Source organism: Nasonia vitripennis, chromosome 3 (genome assembly GCF_009193385.2).
Source record: "Nasonia vitripennis strain AsymCx chromosome 3, Nvit_psr_1.1, whole genome shotgun sequence".
In the NCBI taxonomy this organism is placed as follows: domain Eukaryota; kingdom Metazoa; phylum Arthropoda; class Insecta; order Hymenoptera; family Pteromalidae; genus Nasonia; species Nasonia vitripennis.
The window spans coordinates 23,171,296-23,198,547 of NC_045759.1; the positions used below are offsets into that span (position 1 = coordinate 23,171,296).

The 27,252-nt window shown below is 37.2% G+C and overlaps 7 protein-coding genes across 14 annotated transcripts; 2 read left to right on the plus strand and 5 right to left on the minus strand.

The window, feature by feature from the left end:
* Positions 1-129: 129 nt before the first annotated feature.
* Positions 130-2,062, minus strand: LOC107980828 (thymidylate synthase). The gene is made up of 5 exons (XM_016983417.3): positions 1,746-2,062; positions 1,384-1,673; positions 1,034-1,297; positions 697-959; positions 130-615 (listed from the first exon to the last, which is right to left on the minus strand). The coding sequence occupies exons 2-5, from the start codon at positions 1,595-1,597 to the stop codon at positions 406-408; spliced, it is 951 nt and encodes a 316-aa protein (XP_016838906.1). The 5' UTR covers positions 1,598-1,673; positions 1,746-2,062; the 3' UTR covers positions 130-405.
* Positions 2,063-2,365: 303 nt separating this feature from the next.
* On the minus strand, positions 2,366-8,997 carry LOC100119343 (transmembrane protein 184C). Of its 6 annotated transcripts, none has more exons than XM_016983408.3 (7): positions 8,669-8,997; positions 7,235-7,548; positions 7,117-7,153; positions 6,765-7,042; positions 6,473-6,679; positions 6,177-6,392; positions 2,366-6,089 (listed from the first exon to the last, which is right to left on the minus strand). In XM_016983408.3, the coding sequence occupies exons 2-7, from the start codon at positions 7,483-7,485 to the stop codon at positions 5,780-5,782; spliced, it is 1,299 nt and encodes a 432-aa protein (XP_016838897.1). In that variant the 5' UTR covers positions 7,486-7,548; positions 8,669-8,997; the 3' UTR covers positions 2,366-5,779. The 6 variants fall into 6 exon arrangements, with proteins under 6 accessions (XP_016838897.1, XP_016838902.1, XP_016838899.1 ...); XM_016983413.3 differs by lacking the exon at positions 8,669-8,997 and adding an exon at positions 8,391-8,628; XM_016983410.3 differs by lacking the exon at positions 8,669-8,997 and adding an exon at positions 8,325-8,628.
* A 379-nt stretch (positions 8,998-9,376) lies between these two features.
* LOC100677859 (zinc finger protein 37) lies at positions 9,377-14,331 on the plus strand. Of its 3 annotated transcripts, none has more exons than XM_031927420.2 (9): positions 9,377-9,763; positions 10,679-10,991; positions 11,079-11,597; positions 11,675-11,737; positions 11,812-12,343; positions 12,424-12,569; positions 12,637-13,057; positions 13,137-13,398; positions 13,484-14,331. In XM_031927420.2, the coding sequence occupies exons 2-9, from the start codon at positions 10,746-10,748 to the stop codon at positions 13,509-13,511; spliced, it is 2,217 nt and encodes a 738-aa protein (XP_031783280.1). In that variant the 5' UTR covers positions 9,377-9,763; positions 10,679-10,745; the 3' UTR covers positions 13,512-14,331. The 3 variants fall into 3 exon arrangements, with proteins under 3 accessions (XP_031783280.1, XP_016838893.2, XP_031783281.1); XM_031927421.2 differs by lacking the exon at positions 9,377-9,763 and adding an exon at positions 9,920-10,202; XM_016983404.3 differs by lacking the exon at positions 11,675-11,737.
* Positions 14,286-17,812, minus strand: LOC100119413 (Bardet-Biedl syndrome 7 protein homolog). Its single transcript, XM_001603147.5, has 13 exons — positions 17,311-17,812; positions 17,037-17,235; positions 16,790-16,958; positions 16,641-16,717; positions 16,308-16,563; positions 15,982-16,247; positions 15,724-15,913; positions 15,568-15,648; positions 15,354-15,497; positions 15,141-15,268; positions 14,946-15,055; positions 14,591-14,867; positions 14,286-14,515 (listed from the first exon to the last, which is right to left on the minus strand). The coding sequence occupies exons 1-13, from the start codon at positions 17,450-17,452 to the stop codon at positions 14,383-14,385; spliced, it is 2,172 nt and encodes a 723-aa protein (XP_001603197.1). The 5' UTR covers positions 17,453-17,812; the 3' UTR covers positions 14,286-14,382.
* Positions 17,813-17,908: 96 nt separating this feature from the next.
* LOC100119451 (dnaJ homolog subfamily C member 16) lies at positions 17,909-23,965 on the minus strand. The gene is made up of 11 exons (XM_001603178.6): positions 22,678-23,965; positions 22,536-22,602; positions 22,267-22,469; positions 21,903-22,183; positions 21,633-21,823; positions 20,912-21,547; positions 20,681-20,829; positions 20,381-20,605; positions 20,091-20,304; positions 19,905-20,009; positions 17,909-19,835 (listed from the first exon to the last, which is right to left on the minus strand). Exons 1-11 carry the CDS (start codon positions 23,184-23,186, stop codon positions 19,710-19,712), a joined length of 2,706 nt encoding a protein of 901 aa, XP_001603228.1. The 5' UTR covers positions 23,187-23,965; the 3' UTR covers positions 17,909-19,709.
* Positions 23,966-24,151: 186 nt separating this feature from the next.
* Positions 24,152-25,489, minus strand: LOC100678254. Its single transcript, XM_003426276.2, has 3 exons — positions 25,066-25,489; positions 24,448-24,623; positions 24,152-24,368 (listed from the first exon to the last, which is right to left on the minus strand). Exons 1-3 carry the CDS (start codon positions 25,100-25,102, stop codon positions 24,276-24,278), a joined length of 306 nt encoding a protein of 101 aa, XP_003426324.1. The 5' UTR covers positions 25,103-25,489; the 3' UTR covers positions 24,152-24,275.
* Positions 25,490-25,903: 414 nt separating this feature from the next.
* On the plus strand, positions 25,904-27,234 carry Gadd45gip1 (growth arrest and DNA-damage-inducible, gamma interacting protein 1). Its single transcript, NM_001162509.1, is given in 2 exon segments — positions 25,904-26,659; positions 26,794-27,234. Coding segments are annotated over 2 exon segments (855 nt in total). The 5' UTR covers positions 25,904-26,195; the 3' UTR covers positions 27,185-27,234.
* The last annotated feature ends 18 nt before the right edge of the window (positions 27,235-27,252 follow it).

Below are 27,252 nucleotides of genomic sequence, written 5' to 3' on the forward strand. Positions count from 1 at the left end.
GGAAGTGCATTCTGTTGGTAACACGCGCGGGATTCGAATATGTGATATGGAGGGGGCATGCGAAGTGCAAGCAAATTATATCTATAGGTTTTAAAGAAGGACGAAGGGAATAAGTATTTATTAACGAGATATTTTTAATATAAAAATGTTTATTAACATTTTATGTATTATTATAATAAGTGTGTAGAGCTTATAATTAGTATCGAATGTCTCATCTTAAAGCTAATATACAAGTATCTCGTTACATTATAATACTACTACGCAAAGCTTCGAAACATTTGCAAAAGTAAATTAGGTCGACGAACGCAAATATCTCACTTACATATATATCTAAATCTCACATATTACGTAATTTAACATGTACATACAAAAGATAGTAGAACAACGATTCGTGAAAAAGGCAATTCAAAGTGCCATAGACATGTCAATTTTCGGGTGGGGATTATATCCTTCCAGTTCGAAGTCGCTGAACTGAAAGTCGTCGATGTCAGTCACTTGTCGCTTGATCCTGAGCTTCGGGAATGGCCGAGGCTCGCGCTTTATCTGCTCCTTCACAGCATCCACGTGGTTGCGGTACACGTGAGTGTCGCCCATCGTGTGCACGAATTCGCCAGGCTGTCGAAATAAGAGCGTAGTTCGTTTAAAATACGTTTAATACATAACTTTGCGCGTATCTTTTCGAAAAATAATATTCACCTTCAAATTGGCCACATGAGCGATCATGATGGTGAGCAGCGAGTAGGAGGCGATGTTGAATGGCACACCAAGGCCCATATCGCCGGCTCTTTGATAAAGATGACAGGAGAGCTCGCCGTCGTAGACGTAGAACTGAGCGAGCGAGTGGCAGGGCGGGAGGGCCATTTTCGGAATGTCCACAGGGTTCCACGCGCTCATTATTATTCGCCTGTCGTCCGGGTTGTTCTTCACCTTGTCGATCACGTCGGCAAGCTGATCAAAACCTGTGATTTTTCAAACTTTTTAAATTTCTTTTCGAATGCTAAGCCATTAAAAATAGAGTCTATCTATATCTTACCTTGACCGCTGTAATCGGTGTGCATGTCGACGTACTTGGCGCCAAAGTGCCTCCACTGAAAGCCGTAAACCGGGCCGAGATCGCCTTCCTCGCGATCCTGAAAGCCGCAGGTGTCGAGGAATTCTCTGGACGCGTTGGCGTCCCAGATTTTCACGCCTTTGGCCGAAAGCTCCTTGGCGTTAGTCGAGCCTCGGATGAACCAGAACAACTCTTCTGCCACGGCTCGCCAGAATACTCGCTTCGTAGTGAGCAGTGGTAAGGTTCCTGGGAAAAAAACCTGATTTTGGTTTTTTTTTTCCTTTAAGATTAATTAAAGCCAAAAAAAAAAAAAAAAAAGTTGAAAAACTCACCATCTCTCAGACTGAAGCGCATCTGCGTACCGAAGACGGAGTGGGTGCCGACGCCGGTTCGATCGTCTTTGACGGCACCCTTATCCAGTATCAATCTGATGAGCTTTAGATACTGGTGCTCTTCGTGCTCCTCGGCCTCGGCTTTGCTGTTCAGGAACTTCTTCTTTTGGTTGTTGCAGTCCAAGCCGTTCACGTGGCCGTTCATGATCGACATCTTTCGCTTGACAATTTTGACGGATACTCCGGACAAATATGGTATTAATGTTTCCTCCGGAAGACTTGGGATTGCGCTGGAACGACGAACAATTTTCGATAAGTAATTTTCGATTCGAATTTATAGGATATAGTAAAAATTCACTCACCAGAATCGAAAGCTCAAGGATCGTTAGAACGTATTTCAAAAGCTCGGACAGAAAGCTTGAGTAAAATCGAGCGACTGTGTATCTGCACTTGACCCTCGGATCGCAAGCGAACGAAAGAAGCTATTCGTGGATAGATCGGCCGCTTTATATGGATTTCGCGGGAGATGCGTCTGGCGCGTATATTATCGCGGTACGCAAGCACGTGAACGGCGAGCTCCATCAGATTTTTGGTTGAACTTTGTATTGAGAGAGAGAGAGAGAGAGAGAGAGAGAGAGAGAGCGCGCGAATACCATGTGGACTGGGATTATCAGTGAAAACTTCGACGACCTTGACATTGCAGCACTGACACTTGTGCGGTCTATATTTTCCGCGTTCGATCGTGACATAGTGGCTGATAATTCGTGGTGGTTCTTGGCCGTTGATGATATGGCTTTTTTCTAATTAGATTTGTTTATTTTCATAGTTTAGAAATGCGGATTGATCGAGATGAGTTTATGATGTCAGTAATTTCTCTTTATTGACATTTTTTTTTTTTTAAGCGAAGGAGATTATACGCTTGCGCGTTTATTGCGACGTTAACGCGAGAAGAATTTTTAACGACGTAATGAGCGATAGATTAGAGTGTACAAGTTTGTTTATTGATATTATTTTTACGCTTTTGAGTGTGCGCATGAGGTACATATTCATAAAAGTGCAAAAATATTTGTGTACATTTTTAACTGGATATGGCATCTATTAAAAATGATCTCTGTAATAATTTATAACATTATAACATTTAACATCTCATTCTTAGAAATCCATATCATGCGTACGAAAAGGAAAGTTGGTAACTGCGATAATGTCAATATAGTGTACGTGATAGCCATATATACTTTTCGCTAGCTTTCAGTTTATCAATGTTAACACTTAAGAAATAAAAATCTAGTGTTGATACTCTATAATGATCTATAATCTGTGAAGCAGAAAATAATCACGTTTACGTTCATGCTCATACTTTACATTTTTCAAAGCCTTCGCATTATAATGTTTATATTTATAGAAATTAGAAAATTAATCAAAAACTCGAGTTTTCTCAGCAATTGACAAAGACCATATACAATGTACAAATTAGAACCTGCAATTATGAGTAATACAATCCAATAGATACATATATTGTGATAACTAGGTCACTGTACCGTCATGTGCATTTATATCAACAAAATATAGAAAACGTGGATGCATGACCTTTTGACAGCTAGTGTAACTGGACAGAAATAAAGATTCATTTCACTTATTACACATTTTCACCTATCCAGTGAGAAAATGTCAATACATAAATAAACTTGGACCACAGAAACTTTTATATTGCGCGTGAATCAACTTTGTTTACAAAATGATACTCTTCCCGACAAGTCACAAAAAATTATACCGACAGCGGTGTATATGCGTACATGACATTATCAATTTTTTTCATCCCTTATGTGAGCAAACGAGCATCGTTGCATTTACAATTATAGCATACATCAAATTTCCAGGATAAATCCATACAACGGACTTCGTCATACTCTATTGAGCCTCTATACATGTAATTCCCGCGATAAGATTATATACACCTTATTTTTTGCAAAGTTTATCAACAAATGCGCTGCGCTTGAGATCACGCAATTCAAATGTCGCATCAGCGTGTGGCCATGATCGCGAGTCATGTTCGGTCAATTGTGCATTACGCATGCGGAATGTAAATGATGATATACATAGAAGATTATAATCTGCCACACTTCGATTTCCCCTACTTCTCTCGTAAGAAAGATTTATCGTTAATATACGTACTTTCGCTTTCATTTATATCATGTTTTATGTATGCATTATGTGTATATTTTCATAACTAGATTTGCTAAGTATGCTATACTTCAAAGAATTCCAATATATACAATAATTGATTTCATAAATGCACCAATCATTTTACTATTATTCGACAAGATCAATAAAGGTCGCTGCGACTAAACGTTAAAATTCTGTCATAACGTCATCCACGGAACGAATGCATGTGCTTTTAGCTGACGTCAGGCATCATATGTTTTATCTTCCGCAAATTATAGTTTAAAAATCAGAAAGTGTCTCGATAGTTGCGTGTAATATGTGATAAAAACGTAGTAATTCGTATACACGGTGCCTACATTTCTGGAAGAAGATTACCCGAAGCCAAAATTTCTGGATTAGCAGTATAGTAAACAATTGAATCACAAGCGATGGCTAGACGAGTTGATTAAAAAATTTGAATAAAGCACGTAAACAATAGTCTGAGTTGCTATTATTATCGTCGGATATTTACATACAGAGTCCAGCGATCGATTAAATAACAAATTCATAACAATGCATGTCTGCCTCGTTTGAACGATAACGCATTATTGGAGTACTTATACCAGTAATTAATGGAAATATTAGATGAATATAGTAGTTATATGAATAAATCATTACGATAATTTTCTCCGTCATTCTCACAATAAAAAAAAGTCGCAAGAAATGAAATTGATAAGACAACGTTGTATTACATAAATTTTTATTAGAATCAACAATAAAAAGTGATCGTTGTACAAAAATTCTGGTATATTAGTATTTAACGCCCACAGTATAGCAGAAAAGATCATAAAAAATATAAGACCATGGCTAAAAACTAATTTCAGTGATAAATATCGATATCGGTAACTTTAATCTATTGAAAATAAGTATTGATTTTTTAAATTATTCATCATCTTTCTTTTTAATAGTAAAATTAAGCAAACTAGAGACTTATCATTAAAATTCAAAAATGGAAAAATCAATTTTATTCTATTACTTTCAGTCTAAACGAAATTGTCTAGTAGAGTTAGAAAAATATTTATTTCTTCACTACTATTTTATAAAAAAATAATTTAAATATTCGTTCTAATTATTTCTAACAAAATTACTCAAATGACTGATTTACACATTAATTCAAAGAAATACCGTTAACCTTCCTGATTAAACAGTTCAAACAGTGAACATACAAAATTCTAATTTCAAAAATCACTGCAAATTTTTAAAAGCCGTTGTACACATTTAGGCATTACTAGCTATGTACAAGCTATTCATATACCTGATATGTTATAAATTTCAACACAAGCTAAATTTATATAAATATTTGTTATTGACGTATAGTTCTATATATAAACGTTTCAGATATTTACAATATTTGGTAAAATATCATTGGTAATGCGGTTGTATGTTATTTCATTACAGAAGAAAACCATTATCAAATCTCCCATCGAGTATCTCAATTCATTATGTCACACAAACGCGTTATTTTGCTCTAATTACGATTATTTAGAGAATTGGACTTATTTACAATAAACGAAACTTTGACTCTGCTTTTTTATCACAAAAGCAACTGCTTGCTATTAAAAACAGAAGTAACCCTTAGCTGCCAAGGTCTGTTCAGTCACTATATTTTAGAATGTACAACATTAATGTAAAATCTGCAAATGTATGAAAGTTTCTTAAATTTATCACTAATTGGTGTAAGACAATCAGTTATTGCTATCCCTAATCAGAATTGAAGATTTGTATGAAAAGAATTTGAAAAAGAATTGCTAGTTCTAGAAGTGAATCTCTATTGCCATTGATTCATCTACTTTGAAGAGATAGTGAATACTTTTGCGAAATTCATTTCGTATTTCCTCTATTCATAAAATACAATTACTCTAGTTATGCTCGCCAATACGTCTTACTCAAACGTAAACTTATGTTTTATTTAAAGGTGTTGTCCCTCACTAATCATTCAAGAATGATCAAATATCACATGTCTACTGCAAGACTCGTAAAATATCTGTAAAACTCGACGGAAACCACACTAGTGGTTGCGTGACTATGATTCACCCGGGTAGCCAAGGATTGCAACAAAATAAACCACAGAAATAATCTTGAGTAACGATCTAGACAATAAACTAATGCAAGAGGAAGGACAAGTCGCTACCTCCATTGTCTTTAGAAAAAAATACTTTGTCATTTGGCGCGTAATACGTAAAGTGAGCGTCGGCTACGTATTTATTGTGTTACTGCTGCTAGGCGGTGCATCGTCAGGACTCACGTCCATGACCCCCGCGATGCATTCACTCGAGCTGGAAGCTTGCCCAGCCTCGGCTGCGTGGTAGGCAGAGAACGAAGCAGCCGGAGCGCTTTTTGCGGTAGTGTCAAGGCTGTCTGGCAGCAAAGACGTCCTTTCATTAGCGCTGCCCCAAGCCTGCTGGTACGCACTACGGCCACGTATTCTTCGACTCAAGGACGATCCCACTACACCCAAATGCTCCTTTATATCATTATGTACATCGGACACGTCCCACATTTGTCTGAAAAGAATTTTCAATATTCAATTATCATATGTCTATAATTCATACTTATTGAATATTTATAATAATAAAGAGTAGACATATTACCTAAAGGCATCCCACCAGGCCTGACTCTGGGCCAGATTAACAAAAGGTTTGTAGCTAAAACTATAATGGTGTGCCACAGCAGCTAGGAACATCTCTATGCAAATTAAGAAATCCTGTAACTTGGACGATATATGCCTGACTTCGGCCGTATTATCAGTATCAAAAATACTCGATATGACATCGAAGTACACCAACACTGCTATTAATACTCCTTGGCTAAAAATATTAATTTTATATTTAAATATTAGGACGATTAAGAATAAATAATAAAAATATCATGAAATCTTTCGTCTTACAAAAATGAGAAGAAAACTACAGCTTTAATGCACAAAAATTTGCCGATAGGCTTCATGGGCTTAAGTGCTTCAGCATTGGCACGATAAAATAGGACCAAGCAGTACATAGCCACAAATTGTGACAAATTATTAAAAGCTATCATGTATGGAAAGGCTACATCTCCTCTGAATTCTCCTTCACCATATACATCATTTAATTCACAAATGCTGAAATCAGAAAAGCACATAACAAGATTAGCTGAATAGATAGTGAATAGAATTGAAATTCAAGTATAGAGAGATAATTAATTACAATGAAATCAATGTCGATATAGGTCGAACCACAGTGTATTGCAGAATTCCATGTTTGCACATGTGAATGAATTCGCGTCCCATTTCCCAATCAGGGAGGCAACACAGTGGAAATATGTGGTGGACTTGAGGTGCAATTTCTAGCCTGTGTTCTAATTGGTGATCAGCATTAAGGTAGGCAAACAGATACATCATAAAATTGTAAATGACATAAGCCTCATAACATTCTCTCATACTATCCAAATATATGCTGACTTGTGGATAGACTAAACCAAGCCACTGAAACAAATTTATGTAACAATAAGTATTTGAAAGCACATTATAAAATTATTTTATGAAAATCTATAGCTTACCGCATTAACTGCATAAATAGGGACCATCCATAATATCCTAAAAGAAACAGTAATAATTTATTACAAACAAAAAAATAAAATAGTTATTTTAATATTTTCCAAAAATGTTTATAAATACCGTATTATATATTTCTGTAACCTTGGCTGTGTATAATAAATCATGTGTTGGATAATTTCATAAAAAGCAATAGGAAGGGCCAGAAGAACAAATGCTCCTCCAACCAGAGCTCCTTGATCTTGCTTTTTGAATCCATTTTTTATAGAATTTGCCAACAAAATTGGTACAAGTATAACAATGAGTAGTGCATAAAGGCACGTCAATACTGGCAATATCCAAAGCCGCCAGTGCCGACAAAATGTAATAGCCATTGTAGTTTGGAGATTTAGAAAACTATCGCATTATCCTTTTCTATCCTTGATGGCTCTGTTTCTCTAAAAGAACAAAACACAAGTTAATGCCTATAAGTATAGCAAATTAATAATGAAGAAATATTGGAAAATAACCTGTAGTTCTATAATTATTAAGTCGAAATAACAAGTTTATCTTACTTTTTAATGAATCCAACTAAATGAATTTTTACCAATCCAAGCAAGGTCAATAATAATGCAATTAGCATAAATGGGTAGCATAGGTGCAATCAAGTCAATTTTTCTAGAAAATGACTGGACTCTGATAATTGACCCGAGCTAAAAATAGATTCCCAAGCATTACACTTCGATTTTCCCCAACACAAAACCAAAGTTTCTTTAGAACAATGGAAGTACAAAAGAACTAAGTAATCTATTTTTTTTTTTTTTTATAACAAAAACGAAACTCTGGCAAAGTAAGCAAAGAAACGCCCACTACAACGACGAATCTAGAAAATCGCGAAAAACAAGCCGTACAATTTGCACGTCTTATTATCGTCGCATTTATCTCACATAAAGACGAAAGCCAAGAACTCGTTCTTCAGTCAAGCGTGCAACACCTTCCTCTGAGTGAAAATTTCATCGGAGAGCGCGAAAAAACGGAGCAAAGCTCGAGTACATTTTATCAAGAGAAAAAAATTGAGACGAAGGAAAGACACATTGTCCACTCACATACTAAAAGTACTTACACAACCAACCACTCGAGAGATATCTCTCCGCCTGATATTCTAAATTCTAACCTGCAATATATGTGTACACTGCTGCACTAATACCGCACAAAAAAAAGCGTATTTACGCACTTGACTGGAACAGCTATCTATGTACTCGCTCGACGACCAATGTCAAAAACTGCGCGACTTGCTTACGCGATAGGAGAAATCACGGCACTGCGCTGTCATCCTGGTGCAAACTTTGTTTGTTCGCACTGAACATTATCATCGCCTCGATGACGAATCATCCGGGCGCATCGACGACGAGCGAGGACAACATAGTGCGCGATAAGCGCCGCGACGTTATTATAAGGTATCGTACACGAAGCTGAATCAGCTGACCGTACGATGACACAACGCGAAGCCTACACTCTGCCCCTATATCCAGCTTATAGCTCTTATATTGCCTTGAGACGTTCGTATAAATGCCTCACCCGCTGTAGCGTTGGACTTCCGCCTCGGAGCGGAGTAAGGACCTCGTCGGGGAGACACAGCGATGATTCGTCGTCAGGGCGACGAGCCGCGCTCGCCGGTGCGGAGTTGTCTCGCCAGAAGCATCTCATCGACGATGCGGACTTGGATCGGCAATTGCTTTCTTTACTTGATTGATTTTGGAAGCAATGGACTCCGTTGTTGATGCTGCGGACTCGATCTCCCTAATTTACTAGACACACTGACATTTGCCTGGAAGAGATCAGACATTCGCGTCCTCTCGACTCTCCGGAGATTTCGACACTAGATCACCAGGAGGTATCTAGTGTCTACTTTGATTCTGCGCATATATACATATATATATGATTCTGAGCAGTGTATAGGAGTGAATAGGGAGTTAGTCGGAAAAGCGGATGTTGGTAAGTTAGCAAAGCCGCCAACTGTAATGGAATTAATGTGCTTTCACACAATTACGACTAACGAGGCGTTCGATTGGATTCGTTAAAAAAAAATGAAAACAAATCGTTTAATCATTTTGAACAAATTTTTGTTCAATGAAGCAAACTATTAACTAAAAAAGTAATGACATTTACCAAATTTCAAATCTCCCGCTTAGTCCGAATATTCCCTATACACGAAAAGCCCGTCAATAGTTGGCAATACACATCTCCCCCACCCAAAAGATCGCACACACACACCGAGCGCAAGAGTGAGACTTTTGTTCAGCAGCTGCATCATCAGTGGGGCACATCCGGCCTAATGGCGTCGACTCGTAGGCACTGTTGTCACGTTTTCCCTTACAGTGTTTCATTTGTAGTCGGCTTTGTTTATATCGGCGCGGCCGTGGTTCCGAGGTACCGCTGCTGAGACCGGGCCGAGCCGCCTCCCTCCGAGGAGAACCGGCCCCGGAGTGCACGACCGAAGCCTGGGGGGCATCATCGACGGAACGATCGGAGAAGAGAAAGAGAGAGAGAGAGAGAGAGTAGCACCGTGACCTTGGATCGCAGCTACTGTCATCCACTTTGCGCTGCAGCCTGGAGGATAAGCCGCGAAATTCGAATTTTTCCGCTGCTGGCACCTGCTGCAGCTTCGCCAAGGTGATGATCGATCGATTGATCCTCTTATGTCGATGGACGTGTTTCTTTTGTCTCGCGGCGACGGGCTTGCGGCGTTTTGTTGCGAATGAAATTACTGCTTGCCGAGAGTACGGGACTAATTGTCCGAGAGAGAAAGAAAGAGAGAGAGAGAGAGAGAGAGAGAGGGAGAGAGAGATGCGTGTTGTGCAATGCAAATGAAAAGTGAAAGTGACGAAGTGGTTGATGTGAGAGATTATCGGGTTTATAGAATGGGATGATCGCGTGTAGTGTATTGTTTTACGACTTCTTCGGGCTGCTCGCACGTACAGCTGTTGTTTGTTTTGCTGATAAAGTTCTGTGGCTCATTCGTTTTTTAGTCCCGTCTATGTGGTCGCAAACTGGTTTTCAAAGCGAAAAAAATTACAGGTTTCACGATTTTTGTTCGAAGAAGTTTCAGCAGGTTGACTTACCTTTTTTTTACCTGATAATTACTTATCTTTTTTTGAGCCGTGTTACTTATTTACGGATTCGCAGTTCTTTCTTGACCTTTTTTATTGTAATAATTGAGTTCAACAATGTTTGATGTTCGTTGTTATTCCTTATGTTTCGTTACTTAACTGCTTACCAATTCTAAGACAAATTATAAGCACCCAGAGTAGAGTTGTTCATTCTTTTGATACTGCAAATATATCTGCAATAATCTCAAAATAAAACACTCATAGATTTACTTTCTACTTTTAACAATATTAGCTACTGTATTTAGTATGTCATATCAATTTTATAGCTTTTTAAATATCATGTGTTTAAATTCATTAGAAATCATATTCTTAGGTTAGCTTGTTCATGATACGTAAAGAACTTGCATGCAATGTCTAATAAACAATGTAAATCTATTATTTCTATAAAATTAACAATATATTAACGTTTGTTGAATAGATGTACAGGAGATAAAAGCGAGAAGTTCCAAAATTTGCACTAAAAAATTTGCTTTACAAAAGCAATTATGGAGGTAACAACGGAGGAGGATGCTCAGGCAGTTTTGCTAGAGAGCATGGAAGGAACTCAGTACATAACAATTCAGAGAGCAGATGGAGAAAGCCTTGGAAAGGGAGTTCCTCTCTTTGCTCTAAATGGAGAGTTGATTTCGGAAGGAATGGTCGTTGATATGATCAATGGTGTTGGAGCAGATTACAATACTGGCGCGCAATATTATGAGACTGAAGATTTACTGCCTCATGTACTAACAGAGGTTTGCCTTTTCTTTTCATTAAAAAAAGAAAAATAATTTTTTTTTCTTCAAATTTTTGGTTTTAACCACAACATTATTAATTGACAGGAGGATCGAAGACTGGCAGCAGCTCTTGTTGCAGTTCAATTACAACAGCAGCAGAAGCAACAACAAATTCATAGCCATCCCAATCATGATGACCCTACCTTAGAAGATGTTGCACAACTGGAAAGTCTACCTCCTGTCAATAGCTATGCTATTGAATCAATTCATGAGCCCAATCCTCCCCCAGTTTATCCTTCTATACAAACCTTTAAAAGAGGAATGCACCAAGTGAAGCCAGAATTCATTAATGTTAAGTGTGAAGATGACGTAGATATTTCTGCAGAAAGTAGTGAAGATGCAGTTCCTACTCCAGGTCCTAAGAGGTCATTACCTCACAAAAAGAGAATACCTCGAAAATTGAAGCAGCAGAGTAAGAAAAGTGCTGTAAAGAAAGAAAGTGCCAGATCTCATCAAGATTCAATGACGTTGGAGTCGTCATCTAAAAATCAAGCAAATGCCTTTAAATGTGAACTTTGTGGAAATAAATTTAGCGGGCAGCTTAAATTTTTTGAGCATCTAAAGGCAAGTATATAAAGTAATGTTTTCAATAATTCTATGCTAATCAATGTTCCTCACTTTACCCTTTGAAATTGATCCAGATTTTATTCATCAACCCTTCCCTCCTGGTTCCGTACTGTCCACTTACCCCATTGTTTCTTTTAGTAAGTTTCATGTGATAGATTGATGAGTTATAAAAAATTAATAATACTTAATAATCTAAACTTCTACTTTGCAGTCACATTATGAGCCTGTAAAAGAAGAAAAAAAACTACTAAACCTACCTGTAAATAATAACACTGCAATAGCCATACCTAGTATACCTGAATCAATAGGTCATGGAGTTATTGAACACACTATTGAGGAATTTAGTGAACCTGAAGACATAATGGAAGGAATAAGGGACGTTGTAGAGGAAACTGGAGCTCAAATCGATGATGACGACGACGACGAAATAGGAGAAGACGCTCTTCACGATTCTAACAATTCTTCGTCAATATGGACTATATCCGAGGTGCCAGAACAGATAGACCAGATAGAGCATATTGAAAATATTGAACAGATTGAACAGATTGAACAGATTGAACAGATTGAACAGATTGAACAGGTCGAACAAATCGACCAAATGGAACAAATAGACCAGATTGAACAAATAGAGCAAGAAGAATTAGAAGAGCCATCTACTATAAATGAAGAGGATCTTTATGAAAGAGAACCAGTTAAAATAGTAGGTCAAGCAAAGAAAAAGAAATCGAAATCAAAAAAGTCAAGTCAGTATTTTCAGCTTAATTCTTATTGAACAAAACAAATCGTTGATTTTAAGCATTTAAATAAAAAAAATTCTTTTTAGATCTTGACGAACTAACTTGCCCAAACTGTGATAGAACGTTCCATCACAAAAATAGTCTAGTATATCACATGCGCTCTCACAGTGGAGAGAGGCCTCACCAGTGCGAAGTTTGCGGGAAGAGCTTTTTTGCAGCAAGCGCACTCAAAGTACGCTCGCATTTTCTTGTATCAAATAATTTCTACATGATCGAACATTAAATCATCTTTATCTTAGGTTCACAAACGGCTGCACAGTGGTGATAAACCGTACAAATGCGAGGATTGCGGACGACATTTCCGTCAATGGGGCGACCTCAAGTACCACTCAACGAGTTTACACTCGGAGCAGCGGCAGTTCCAGTGCGAGTACTGCGGCAAAGATTTTGCGCGCAAGTACTCTCTAATCGTCCACCGGCGCATCCACACCGGCGAGAAGAATTATCGTTGCGAATACTGCAACAAAACATTCAGAGCGAGCAGCTATTTGCAAAATCATCGTAGAATACACACAGGCGAAAAACCGCATCCCTGTGACGTCTGCGGCAAACCCTTCCGAGTACGCAGTGATATGAAGCGGCACATGGCCACGCACACGCGTGCTACTAACCGAGACAGACTGCAGAATAAAACTGGCACAATAAAGGCACAAACAAATGGTAATAAAGCTTTAAAAGATAGTTATTGATCTGATAATTATATAAATAACAAAATGGTTTTAATCGATGGTAACTTTAGTGAGCGATGCGAGTAGCGACGACAGTATGAATAAGACGAACAGGACAATAAACGAGATAGTTCACGAGCTGAAACTTGAAGTGGATCCTAATACGTCGGTCGTCGAGCTAGTAGGAGGTAGCGGAGAACATGAGAGTATTCTGCCACATGTGCAGACCCTGGATTACGCACATGCAGTCGCATCCCAAGCTGTTGCAGGGACCAATGACGAAGGGGGCCGAGATCCCCTTGAAGCTGTCGTCGGTCGGACCTCGGATACTTTGTAAGCTTCCTTTTATTAGTTACAATTCATTATTACCGTTTATTTTATTCAGCCGGCTGATTAACGCTATAATTTTTTCTTTCAGAAACTTTGACATGCAAGTATTCTATTAACTTGTAAAAACAATAATGTGGCCAGTGATTACATGAAATTACTGCTTCTTGTGATGGAGACGACGTTACGCAGATTTTTGATTAACTAAAACTTAGTTAATTTTATCATAGTTTGGAAAATCAAAGTTATTTAGTACGAGAAAAATTAGGTTTCTTGCGCAATTCTTTTTAACTAAAAGAAATTATATTTTGCTCAATATTTGAAAAAAAAGACTGGTTAGAGCATTGAAATAATGCTAAAATGAAATATTAATAAGTTCTTGATATATACAGATCGGTCTGATATTTTGACATATTTATCGCGGTAAAGTTAGTTGTATTAAGTTTATTTTAGTTGAGAAATTCTTGCAATCTTTGTTTTTCTCTTTAAATTAAATATTGGCGATAATATTATTCTTAGTATAAGATCTTACTTTCTAAGACAAAAAAAAAGTTGTAAAAATTTTATATATATATTTATATATATATTTATATATATATGTATAGTATAAGATGCTGAGAATTATTCTCGAATATATCTACCGCGATGATAGTGTTGACGATAAGTATCGATGATTCGTTTATTATGAATATGTTTTAAACAATCTCGTTCAATCGCGCATAAGATTATCTTGCACAACCGACCTGTATATACGCACCTCATTATTTTAAATATAATCTTATATACGTATTGTATGAACGTATATTAACGATGTATACTGCAACTTTAATGGCAGCAGTATCCGCATATGTATGTTTTAAAACTTAATCTATTTAGCAGTTTATACACAAATCAACGTTGAAAAATATATTTTTTATTACGTGGCAACGTTTACAGAAAGATAATTGTCTCTTTGCTTTGTAAACACACCGCCTGCTTTGTCGTCCCATATTACAATAAAACAGGCACAGAAACACTGGGTGTCGAGGAAGTGTCCTTGCCAACAAACGCCTGAAGAAGCATCGTCAGGTCCATCGATTCAAGTGCGTCGTGCAATCTCTCCGCTGCTTGCCTGCTGGAAATTCTGAAACGATTCCGGACATGGTATCAACATAAACAATTAGATGTGTCGATACTCATATGTGCCATTAAATTTTACCTGCGAGAGCCTTTAGCGCGTTCCCAGTCGACGTACAGATCGGTGATAGCTGCGTGTAGTCTCTGGAGAATCTCGTTGTCCCTCGTCATCTGCCGCCGTAAATCAGGTTCAGTTTTTAGCAACTCTTGGTACTCAGTGCACAGTTCCGCAGGATTGTTCTTCATTTCCCACGAATCCAATGCATCTAGAATCTTTATCTTATCTAAAAGTTCGTTAGCTTCCTTCAATCGCGGAAGAATCAACTCGATAACTCTGGATATACTTGCTTCGGCCACATCTAAATTAAAAAGAAAATATCGATGGATTATTTTATTTCGAGTGAATGGAATGAAATTTTTTCGATCATAAAATTTACCGCAATAAACTTCCAGCTTAATTTTCCGTTTCGTAGCCTCTTTGGTGAGAATGTCTCGCAGGATGATTATTGTCGAAATGTTTTCACTGAGAAAAATCGCTGATCCTTTTCTACAATCATCGATAAATGTGATCTTTCATAGCCCTTATATAAAAACGTCGTTTGTTAATCTCAACATTTTTATACAAAACTTACTTGTATTTACATTTCAACATGGTACCAATGAAGGTCGATACGTATATCATGGAAGCTTCAGTTTCTTCTTCTTGTATTGGTGGTCTCTCGGGTACATCTGGCAGTGCAAGTGCTAGCCAAGCGTGCATCTAAAATTAAAAACGGTCAATACATACTTTTTGCAGTTTTCTATCGTTTGTTCATATATTATGAATCGATTGATTTGACCGGTACCTCAGCGATTGAAAAACTCCCAGTCAATCGCAACTCGTTGAATGGCCCACCTAGTACCGACTGTTTGTCGTCGACGTGTAGTCTCGAGTGAAGGGACAAGGCACAAATCGGTACCAGAATTCTTCGACAACACTTTGGTTGAATCTGCATAGAATATAACTCGTGTAACGGTGAGCAAAATTAAAATTACGTTTCAGAAACGCTCTAACAATACCTGTGAGGTGACGTAAACCTGAAGTGTCCCAGGCTGACCCTCGATACTTCGCAATCTCATCTCTAATCTATTCGTATTGTCCTTAAAAAAAGTCATTTTCAATTAAATTAACTTCAAACGCTTGGCATACCACAAAAGAACAGTCGAAGTTCTCACTTGGCATCGATAAGTCGCCAAAACGAAGTTGTTCTCCAGAGGATCACAAGTAGACAGACTCATCACCGCGTTGTTACCCTCGACGTCCAGCAACTCGATCGGAGTATCTGACTGTATCAGTATGTTATCGATGGACCTGTCCAGTTCCACGAGAAACGTATACGAGGCGTCTTCTTTATTGAGAGACATACTGCGAAAGTTCAATCGTGTAAATTCCTTATTTTTACCCATAGAACGTAGTTTATTTCTCACACCAACCTATGGTTAACCGACAGAATCATCGGCGCAAGTGATTCCCCTACGAAAGGCGAACCGGTATATTCCTTCTTGAGTTCTTCTTCGAGTTGCTCGATCTCCTGTTTGAGTTTGGCCAGTACGAGGTCGCCTTGGCCGGCTTCCAGTAGTCCTGGTGGTTTCGTCGTTAATCCAAACACCTTACCCGAATACGTTGTCACCAGAAGCTCCGGATACTCGCTCGAGCTTATTATGCCACCTGACAGTGTGCTTATGCTCTCCCCTGCGTTCTAAAATATCGATTTTTTTTTTTACGTGAAGTCGAATAAGTGTTTTTTTTTTAAACTTACGTATTTAAATCTGAGCAGTGGAGCAGTGTCCTCGTCCTGAGGGAGAGTGTAGACTTCGACGGAACCATCCTGTCTGCCTATGATCAAATCCACGCCGTCTTGTAGCTCGAACGAGTCGAGGGACGTCACCTCTGAGCTTGTCTTGTTCAACAACCAACTGACCCTTATGTTCTTGTCACTGTCCAACATCAGTAGGCCGACCTTACCGTCCACTGTGCCCATCAGAATTCGGTCGTTTGATTCTACGTCTCCTTCCCTTTCATCGAAAAATGAATGTTTCAACAACTGTTACAGCTTCATTTTAAGCGGGTAAACAGATTCTAAATTGCATACCGATATGGAACGAGAATCGTCGGGACACTAGGTAGCCTCAAAACTGCCGGACTTTTGGTGCCATACAGTACTCTGATCTGAACGTAAATACGAAATCTATTAAAAAAATGATGAAACTAAAAATTGAGAACCATCGTTGTAAAACGTACCGCGCAATCGCCACATGCGAGGATGGCAAGAACAGCCATGCTACCAACCGGCAGCAGGACTACGTCGAGTAATTTTTCACCGGCCAGGTAAGAGTCCGCGTCTTTGCAGTCCCGGTAACGGTGATAGAGATCGCGAGCACAAGCTGCCAAATCAGCTCCCAGAATGTATCTGTACAAAGATGCGATGAGTTACGATGGTATAAGCTAATCGTTGATCATATATCAAAGGACAAGGTTATCCTCTTACAGCGCGGAGATGGGGTCGATGAGGCTTGTGTCGAACTCGAGAAAGAGCTTTCCCTTTCGAGTGTAGCCCATGACGGTGTTCCCGTGGGCGAGGAAGATCTTGTCTTTTGGCATCGATACCCCACCGCCCAGTACAAGTCGATTGATCTTTGGCCCTGGAAGCGACTTGAACAGCACCTGGAGCTCGCCTCTTTTGAAACCTGTGTGCGAGAGAAAATTAATTAAAAATCGCAATGTATAAAGATTAAACGATGCAATTGTATAAATAAACTCACCGAAAATATGAAGAACCCCATCGTGATCGGCGACGGCGAACCTCTGGAGCTGCTTCGGTTCCGGCGAGGGCAGGAGCCTCGTGGTTCCGCGCGACGTCACTCCCACGCTCGCGTAGTCCACCCGCGTCAGTACCAGCGTCATCCTCGTATACGCTCATATAATACACACATTCGACTGGTATATCTGTCCGGGATTTCACATATTTCCTTCACCTCCGATTCAACTGTGTTTCTCGTTCGAATCGGACGACACTGACCACTGGACTTATAGCTGGGGTGGATTCGATCGATGCAGGTTCATCCATGGCAACGGGAAATCGTAACACTATGTACGGTGCATTAACGGGCTGCCGGTGGATGTAAATATTGGTTAATCAGGCCGGTTCTCTATGTTTGTGATGGATTGGAATGAGCTATACGATTATTCGTTTTTATCGATTGAAAAATCGTTAATCGATATTCACGCGAAGATGCGATAGTACATATATACAGTAGAATTATTATTGCTCATAAAAAAAAAACAACTAAACTTAGGATATAATATAAGAGGGTATGATATAGAAAGCTTTAAAAAAAGCAAGCAACTCCATTGATTAAGTAAGTGATGCAAGTATTTGTATAATATTTATTTTATAAATTCGAGCTCAGTTTTATAACTTGACAACTGATTCGAAGTTTTGTCTGGAGTCGTTATTAACTTACAGAGGTCGTTTAATAATTACCGTTGCGCAGATTTTTAAAGTAACATCTAACGTTGTGCCAATCTCAACATGAGTAAATTCTTATTGTAAGCATTTGTCTTCAACTTTTCTTATATTATATAAATTTTCCCATTGTGCTAAACAAGTCGGAAATAAATTTCATCCTCATCAACGAAATTTCAAACATTTATGTTAATCTTAATAACATTGTTCGTAGAAATACTATAGTTCGTAATTTCAACATATGGAAATTCTCATTCTTTAATCTGATAAAATTACAAGTGCAGCAGTACTACATAAGTAAATGTTCCAACTGCTTAATTATACTGTTGTCATATTCAATAAGCATAGTTAAACTATGGATAAAAGACAAAATGTTAAATATGAATATAAAAACATTTGAATCATGTTTACAAGAGAATCTTTAGATTTGCTTTCAATCGGAACAATTACCTATCACACGGTAATAACAAAGATAATCTTTAATTTACTCAAAATTAGATTTAATGCCTGCATTTCATTTAAGGATTGTCAATATATGTCAATAATGAATTCCACACGTGATATTTTTTTAAAATGACATAGATGTATTTTGTATAAGGAATAAAATCACTTTTATCAACTAGATTTTTATATTATTACTTTGCAGATTAAAGTATTTACATCACTTGATGGAAAACATTTTAAAATTCATGCTAACTTTGCAAATCAGTTGATGTATATAATTACTTTGCATTTTATGAAATTTGCGTCGTAGTAGAGCAAACGTAATCACCTTTTTTTTTAAAGACGATTAAAATTAATTTTATAGCTTTGCTTAACAGTTTTTGTTAAAATATTAATACCACTGGATGCACTCAAACATATATTTCACACAACATTTTCCATTTACAACATACATAATAAATATACAATTTGATCGGCTTGCATATTATTGATGACTACCAAAAAGCGAAATGACTTAGAGATTCTTGCACACCATAAAAAGTTTACAATCTATATTTACGCATACTAACATGACTTGATCTCAAATCAATTCTTCATTAAATCAATATAAAATAGAAAAACATTTTTGCAAGAAAATATACATATTAGTAACTTATTTTGGGAAGAGATATTTGCATTTTGAGATTATTTTACAAAATTAACTAGAAAACAATGTTTACAAAGTAAAAACTATAGTTCATTTATTCATGTAATAAATGTCTAAAGTTTTATTCTAGTTGAATTTTATAAAATTATGTAATTATAAAATTGCCTATCGGTGAAAACTCCATCTAAATTTTAATATATTTTTTCTCGTTTACGTCCGTTTTATCTTTAAGCAGTAGCCTATAAACGCTACTTAATATACGCTTATTATAGGAAATTGAGTTGCTTGTTTCAAAACCGTTAAACACGTTAGAGTTTTATACTTAACACAGATCTGTTTTATACAATGAAATGAGAAAAGTTTTAACAGTGACGGTGGTGATGATAACGGAATATAATGATAATTACAGTTTAATCAATACTGTAACAATATAAGTAATAATAATGATAACCGTGAGTTATGAAAAAAAATCTTAAGAGGTATTTCATGACTAGCATCAACATCCTATTTATGCATACGTTTTTCTCTTTCATTCTTCCATTTGTTCTTTCTGCTCTTATTCCATCATAAAAGGCTTACATTTTTATTTAATAGTTATCCATTTTTTACTTAGCAGTAAAATCTGGCCAATAATTAATGTAATAACGTTGTGTCGACCCCTCAAAAAGCCTATCTAGCCACATTGGTAATCCATCTAACAGTTTATCTTGATACAAAACATCACTCTGCATCTTAAACAAAAAATTGCTATTAGGATCAAAAAATATACATTAAATAGCTAATGAAATGATGAAACTTACTTCGTCTTGCGAAACATCAGAATCGCTTGAGCTATCAAAACCGATAAATGCTCCAGCTTCAGCATCTTCAGGTCGAGCTAATCGTTTGGTCATTTTTTCCATGCGCTGAAACAAATATGATATTGTTAAATTAGAAAATTTATCATTTTGTAGTATTTCAATACACGCCATATCTCAAATACATACTTTAGATCCCTTTCCTTTTTTACATTCTGGGTGCTTTGCATGGTACATACAAAAGTATTTACGATGTCCGTTTAACGATAGGACGGTGCCTACGCAATTTTTTGCGTTGATATTAAGTTCCCTAGGTTCAGGCAAGCTAAGTGTTAAAATTTTCTTGTACCATTCAAGACCTCGCTCCAACGATAAATGACTAAATAGCAAAGTTTTGTTTTTCCTGCAAAACGTATTAATATTAACTCATCAGAACTTACTCCGAAATGAGATTCACATGAAGTTAAATAGTGTTTTACCTGTATGGCCAAACAGCTCTGTGAAATGATGGCAACAACTTTAACTTAGTTTGAGCATCAACTAGAAGGACGATAGTTCTACATCCTGGTTTGAGGAGACGAACAAGTCCATTGTATGTTTCAGCCCGCATTTCGTGAAGCCTTAATTGAGGTTGAGTGGTAACAGCCTTAGAATTCTCTTTAAATTGACCATATTTTGCTTGAACACTCGCTTCTTCCAATTTTCTATAATAGTATTAAAACGGTTGATTTCAATAAGCCAAAATATAATTTAAATGAAAACTATAAAACTATACATACACTAAATATGACATGCCATAGCCTACAGCTCCAATCAATAACAAAGTTGCCAAAACAGATAATAATGGAAGAATCTGTTCTTTTGTAAGATTATCCGAAAGATAATCCACTGCTAACATTGCTTTACCAATGATCTTATCAACTGTGCCCTAACAAATCACAAGAAAAGTTTTAGCATTGTACAAAAAAAGGAATAGAATATAGTTTTATCATAAGTTATAAATTATTTACTAAGGCATGCTCATCTGTCAGTTCTTGCACTTCGGCAGCATAGGGCAAAGCTTCAGAAGCTCTTAAGAGTCTCTGAATCGTTTTTTCTAAGCTTTGGCGAGTTTCGTTCCATTGAGTTTCGTCCGTGGTTGCCTCGGTCCAGCCAGCAGAGAACCATTCGTAATTTATGTGACTAGAATCTCTTCTCCAAATAATTACAATATGATGCAGCGGGTCCAATGGACTACCTTCGCCAGCGGACAGTGCCGATATAAATTGCGGTTGAGTCTCTTTAAAGACATAGGTATATCTTACACGTTCAGAACTGTAAGGTGCTGATAGAGCAGCTTCACGAAACTTATTTCTCGCCAAGTCGTCCTCAGGACTATTTTGAGAAATAAGCACAGCGCACAAACGTTTTTGTGGTCTTGGCCAGTCTTTTGGACAAATAGAATCCAACATGGCTTGATTTGAAAGTCTTGGCAGTATTAGGAATTTATTACTTCCAATCACATTTTGCATCATCTCATTGGGAATATCTTGCATGCTGATGGATGCCACAGGTTTTTCAAGATTCTCATTAAACAGTAAAAGTGTATCCAAATCTTCAGAAACTTTGTATTTTGAAGTGATTTCTTCTGTCTCGCGAATACCAGTCTGAAATTCAATAACAAAGAGTTAATATTTATTATTTTTGAAGAATATAAAATTAAATGCTTGAAAGCGTAAAAAGTCATACAACCTGAACAAAACCAAAAACTACACGGTCCCTGTGATGTAAGGCAATCAACAAGTATCGCAACCTTGGAGTTTCTCTGTTTTGGAATATTAATGCTCTAATTTTATTATCCATCCAGCCAGATAGAAAGCTATCTACATTATCTTTATTAATATTATAAAGTAGCCTATATGGTAATTTGCTCCTTAGAAATTCTGAAACATTCATGAAGAATTAATAGTACCTTTGCTTGATTATGTACATTGCAACCTTTTCAATCTTAATAATACTTACCAACTATTTTTGGAGCACTGAACAAGGACTCTTTATATATGCTAGCTCGACCATCAACTGTGACAGCAAGACAAGGTAAAGAATGAACGCTCAACTTCCTTGCTAAAGCAGAGTCTCTTTCTGCGTGAACAGTAACAAGATTTACTCCCAAAGGTTCAAGCTCATGGATCAACCGCCGCCAAGTTTTTTCAACTTTTAAACAAGTGAAACACCAGTCTGAGTAGAAAAGAATTAAAATTGGTGCTCGGTAACTCTTTGATACATAAATGTTTTCATAGGCTCTGCAAAAAATAATTAAATCAATAAATATTCTATGCAACTCCAGTCTTATGATGATGATAATTCATAGCTATTTTTACATTACCTATAACTAATGCTCATTTCATGAAATAATGAAATATCTCTACTCTGATAGTGAAATTGAAAGTTTCCAGAGTATAATTCTTCAAAGGGATCAGGCATATTAAATTCCCTTTTTTGTCTGAATGTTCTATCTCTACCTGGCAAGCCTTCTTCTGTTATTCCATGATTATCAAATTTTCTTCTTCTTTCTGGATCTGACAATAACTGAAAATATCACACGATTAATACAAGTGTCAAAGCAGACTTTTGATAAAATACCAATGCACATACTTCGTAAGCTTCTGTTATTTCTACAAATTTATCTGCAGCTTCTGGATGACCATTTTTATCAGGATGCCTGTAAAGTACAAATAACTTGTTCATCACAATCTGTTTAAAATCTATAGAAGATACAGAAAGCAAAAAACCTTACCACTCTTTTGCTAAGAGTTTGTAAGCTTTACGTATTTCTTTTAGTGTTGCGTGTCTTGAAACTCCTAAAATATGATATGGATTTCCCAATCGTTCCGAAGCACTAGCTAAAGGCAGTAGTTGCATTACGAAGACTAGAGATATTAAAATTATGGACATTTTGAGAAGGAAACCAGTTAGTTGTGCATTTAACTCCATGCTGCTCTGCTTCTTCTTATTTGTAAACAATGTACTTAAAAGATCTATTGTTAATCTCACATACGATTTCTGCATATTTGACAATTTACTTGGTACCTTCAGTGTAGCACAATCTTTGTAATCAGCTTTAGTCTTTGAATTGAAATCACTAATGTTACTTGAATTATAAAACACTGGAGAATCTATGTCTTCTTGAGAATAACGACTCGAAGGAATCCAGGAGTCTTCCTCATTCGTACAAAGCTCGCCCTCCATCTCACTCCGGCCTGCACCCTTGAGAGCTCTTGCAGGCATTTCCAGTTCGCAGCTCATTTTCCTAGCTAGTACAAAAACGCGTATACTTTGGAGTTGCTCCAAAACAGGTGTCTCAGCAGCTAATCAGCCCTAACAACCACAGGCCAGAGCAGCAGAGCATCCATTTGTTCAGCACTAGAGTCTCTCACATATCCTTGCAGAGCTTCGTATGCATGTTATACGTGCATACAAGAGAGAAGGTCGATGACGAGCAGACGACAACGCTGGGATTATCTTTGACAGCACAGGGCGCGTCGGTCCATCCTCGGCAGCGTCGTCGGGGAAAATCGTCGCGAACAATTAGGTTATCGTCGTGCGAAAGAGAGAGAAAGAGAGAGAGAAAGAGAGAGAGTAGTCAGAATTCCAAGGGAGCTGGGAAAGAAGAGTGGTCACAGAGCAATACGAAAATAGACAGTGCGACAGATCAACAGTACACGGGGACAAGGCGATCACACGGCCGAGAGTAGGAGCTGTTAGCTCGCTTCTTTTCTTCAAGAGCTACCCTGGGAATATCGAGAGGGGGCTCGATACGGTGTCGGGTGTTGTGTTGGCTAGCATCCTCTTTTGAGGACGCCGTCGTCGTATATCGTCGTCTGCAGTCTCACACGCACTGTGTATATATACATACATACACTCGCGCGAGCTAAAGCTCTCGGACCTATATGCTGCTCTGCGGGAGTTGATACTTAATTGTGTCTCGAGAAGCTTGTGTGGGTCAGCGTGCGCGAGCTGACTTCGACGCGATGCTCGACGACGTCGACGAGGAGTCACTTGGCGCTAGCCCGCCTACTATACTACTACACGCGATGCGTCAATAAAGTGTTCTATGCTATGGCGAAGGGCTATTGGCTAGCTACTGTATACCAAGCGGGGAAGGGGGTGAACTTAGCGGTGGCGCTGGGATTTGAAAGAACGATGCGGGTCTTTGTCGAGAAAACTGATTTGAGGGATAAGTTTTTTAATTTGCACACGAAAAACAGCAATTATATTATAAAAGGAAAAATTTTATTTTGCTTTTCTCAGCTTATTAGGTACACACAACGGAAAGTGAGTACATAAAACATTGGAATTGTTTGAAACGAAAACAAGATAAGCGATTAAGAGGGCTTAAAGCTCTTCATCTTCTTTGCTGAATTCGCTGAGCATATATTCTAAACATTTGCATCTAGGACAATGCGTAATGTCTATGAGAAATGTGACCTGAAATTCATATAGGTATTTTAGAAAATATAAGAATTTTGAAAATTACATAATAATTGGTTATAAAACCATGACTTACCATTTTATGTTTTGGGCATTGATATCTCACACGTCCAAACATAAGATGTCCACAGTTTAGACAAATTATGTGTGAGTACGGCCTCTGGCATATGCACTTATCCGGATAGACGAGTATGGTAGATATGCCTCTACCAGAGTACGTGCCTTGTATCACCTTTGCCAGATTCTCATCCACTGAAAGAAAACAAACAATAATCACTCAGCAATATTATTCTACAAAAACATGCAAATACTTGAATTTAAACTAACAAAAAAATTATTATTTACAGTATTAAATCGTGATAAAAACATGTACAAATCAAAACTGGAGTATTTTAAACATACAATCAGAAATAATTTTTTCTTGAAAATGTCACTCGATTACGAAAACCACGCGTGGCGATCTCGACATTCTTTTTGTGTTGTCGGTCGGATACGCTTTTGTATCTCACTATTTCGTATTCATCTCTCAATGACTCATTCGCGTACAAGACTAAATTTTAAAATGAAAAACTTCAAGAAAATGCTAATCTCTCTAACGATCCCCGGAAAATCCACCGCGAAAGCAAGCGCAAAATCGCCTCTTTTCCGACACACGAGGACAAAAGAAGAAACCACGGCAATAAAAAACACAAACCTTCGGGACCTTCTTCTTCTGCTGGTGAGCCGCCCATTATGCTAAATACGTCCTTTAGAAAAACTTTTCTTTGTCTTGAAAATTAAAAATCAATCACGCGAGCACAGTTAAACTGCAAATCCCTCGTGCATTGACTGATTCCTACTACGAATACAAGCATAGTAATGACGGCAAAAGCGGCGTCAAGATCAAGCCGGTCGCGCTCTCGCGTATGGGGACTTGGTCTCAAAATGTAAACAAACGCACACTAAGTACTTTGAAATCCGAGCGTTTGTGGCGTTGGGGAGAGATTTCGCAGTATTTGCGGGCGCTTGGTTTTTGTACTGTTGGATATCGAGGGAGTTTATTTACCGATCGCGTTGATGATTGAAATTTATTCGCGGCTGTTATTTGTTTGTGCTCAATTGGTTATTATAGGTTTTTATTGGTAGAGAGAAAATTAATGGAGGCAAACATTTTTGTAAAACGGTATGTTTTAGTTCGTGCGGAAAAATCTTCACCATTCGGATATTATACACAACAGTATAATATATTACATTTACAAAAATATACGTTATAAACGACAAAAACTAGAGTAACTTTCAATCAAAAATCTTTTTGATAATTTATTTGAAATTACTTTGATATTGCATAAAAAATATCTGTAAATCATTTAAAATTATTTTCATATTGAGATATATATATATACATATATATATATATATATAGACACACGAGTGAAATGTAATTATTAACGTTTTCAACTAACCTTTGTAAATAAATAAATTGTTTATTTCGCGCGTTTCATATTCAAATATCAGCTGTTGAAGATGCGCGCGCATGTCGATACACATTATATATATATATATACTTTAAATGGCGACGACTGGCACGCTTCTGCTTTTCGTCGCCGCTAAAACATCAATAAAAAGTGTTTTTGAACGTTATTCTAAGTAATCTTAGTTAATTTTAGTATAGATCATAGAAGAGCGTTTTTATAATAATCGAGTCTGCAGCGAAGTGTGAATCAATAATGCGAATTTGAACATTGTTTTGTTGACTACAATATTAACCTAACTTTTACTGAAAAAGCACAGTATAGTATATATTTGCAATAATTTTTGTTTTAATACTTCGTAATCATCTCAACAATGAGTGTCAATCTTCTCATAAGTCGACCTGCGACTGTAGCACTGCAAGCACTGAAGAATGTATCGAAATGCTGCTACGCGACTAAAATCAAAAGTATTGTTGACGAGTTAAATGTCGAGGAAACACCAGCTTATGAAACTGAGGCTAAATTTACTGAAGAAGAAATTGCTCAAATGAGAAATAAATCACTCCTATGGCCAGAGCATTATCGAATACTTCATGGTCAGAGGCCATACAATGAAAGCAAAGAACATTATCATGACAGAGTGTGGTATAAGAAAAGAGTATTGGGTAGATATGGCATAGACGCAGTTGACGTTCCTGCAGGCATCTGTTGGCCAAGCAAAGAAGATATTGCAGATAAGAAAGAATACGAGAGTCTTGCTTTTCCTAGTGACATACAGGGATTGTGGAAAGAGATTGAAGAACAAAAGAAAGAAGAAGCTGAAGCAATTCGCAAAAGGTATATTTTTTCTGGTTCTGTTAATTCAATGATAGTTTAGTATCGAGTCAAATTGTCAGCGAATACTTGTACTCAAAGGTGATATTTGCTTCAATGTCATATTATATATTTAATATTAATCATTAAAATTTCAGAGAAGAAGAAATTGACAAAGCTATGGCCAATTTTGAAAAATGGAAGGCAGCTTTGGAGGCAAAAGTGGCAAAAAAAGAGGCTGAACTGAGAGCAGCCAAAAAGAAGAAAGAAAAAGTGATGCAAGAGATCAAAGAACAAATTGGTTACAACATAGATCCACGTGATGAGCGATTCAAGCAGATATTGGAACAAAAAGAGAAAGAGGACAAAAAGAAAAAGAAGGAGGAAAAGAAAAAATTGAGAGCTGAAAAATTGATGGCATATTTGGCAAAACAATCTCAAGAAATAGACAAGAAAGTTCTGCAGTCAGAGCCTGCTCAACAGTCTAGTGAAACTTCACCATCTGCGAGTGAGAACAAGGTTGAGAAAGACAGCAAAAAGTCAGAATAATTCTTTTTTTAAGATCTTGTACAGTTTGTTATATAACTATTAAAAAAAAAATATTGAAAATCAAACAC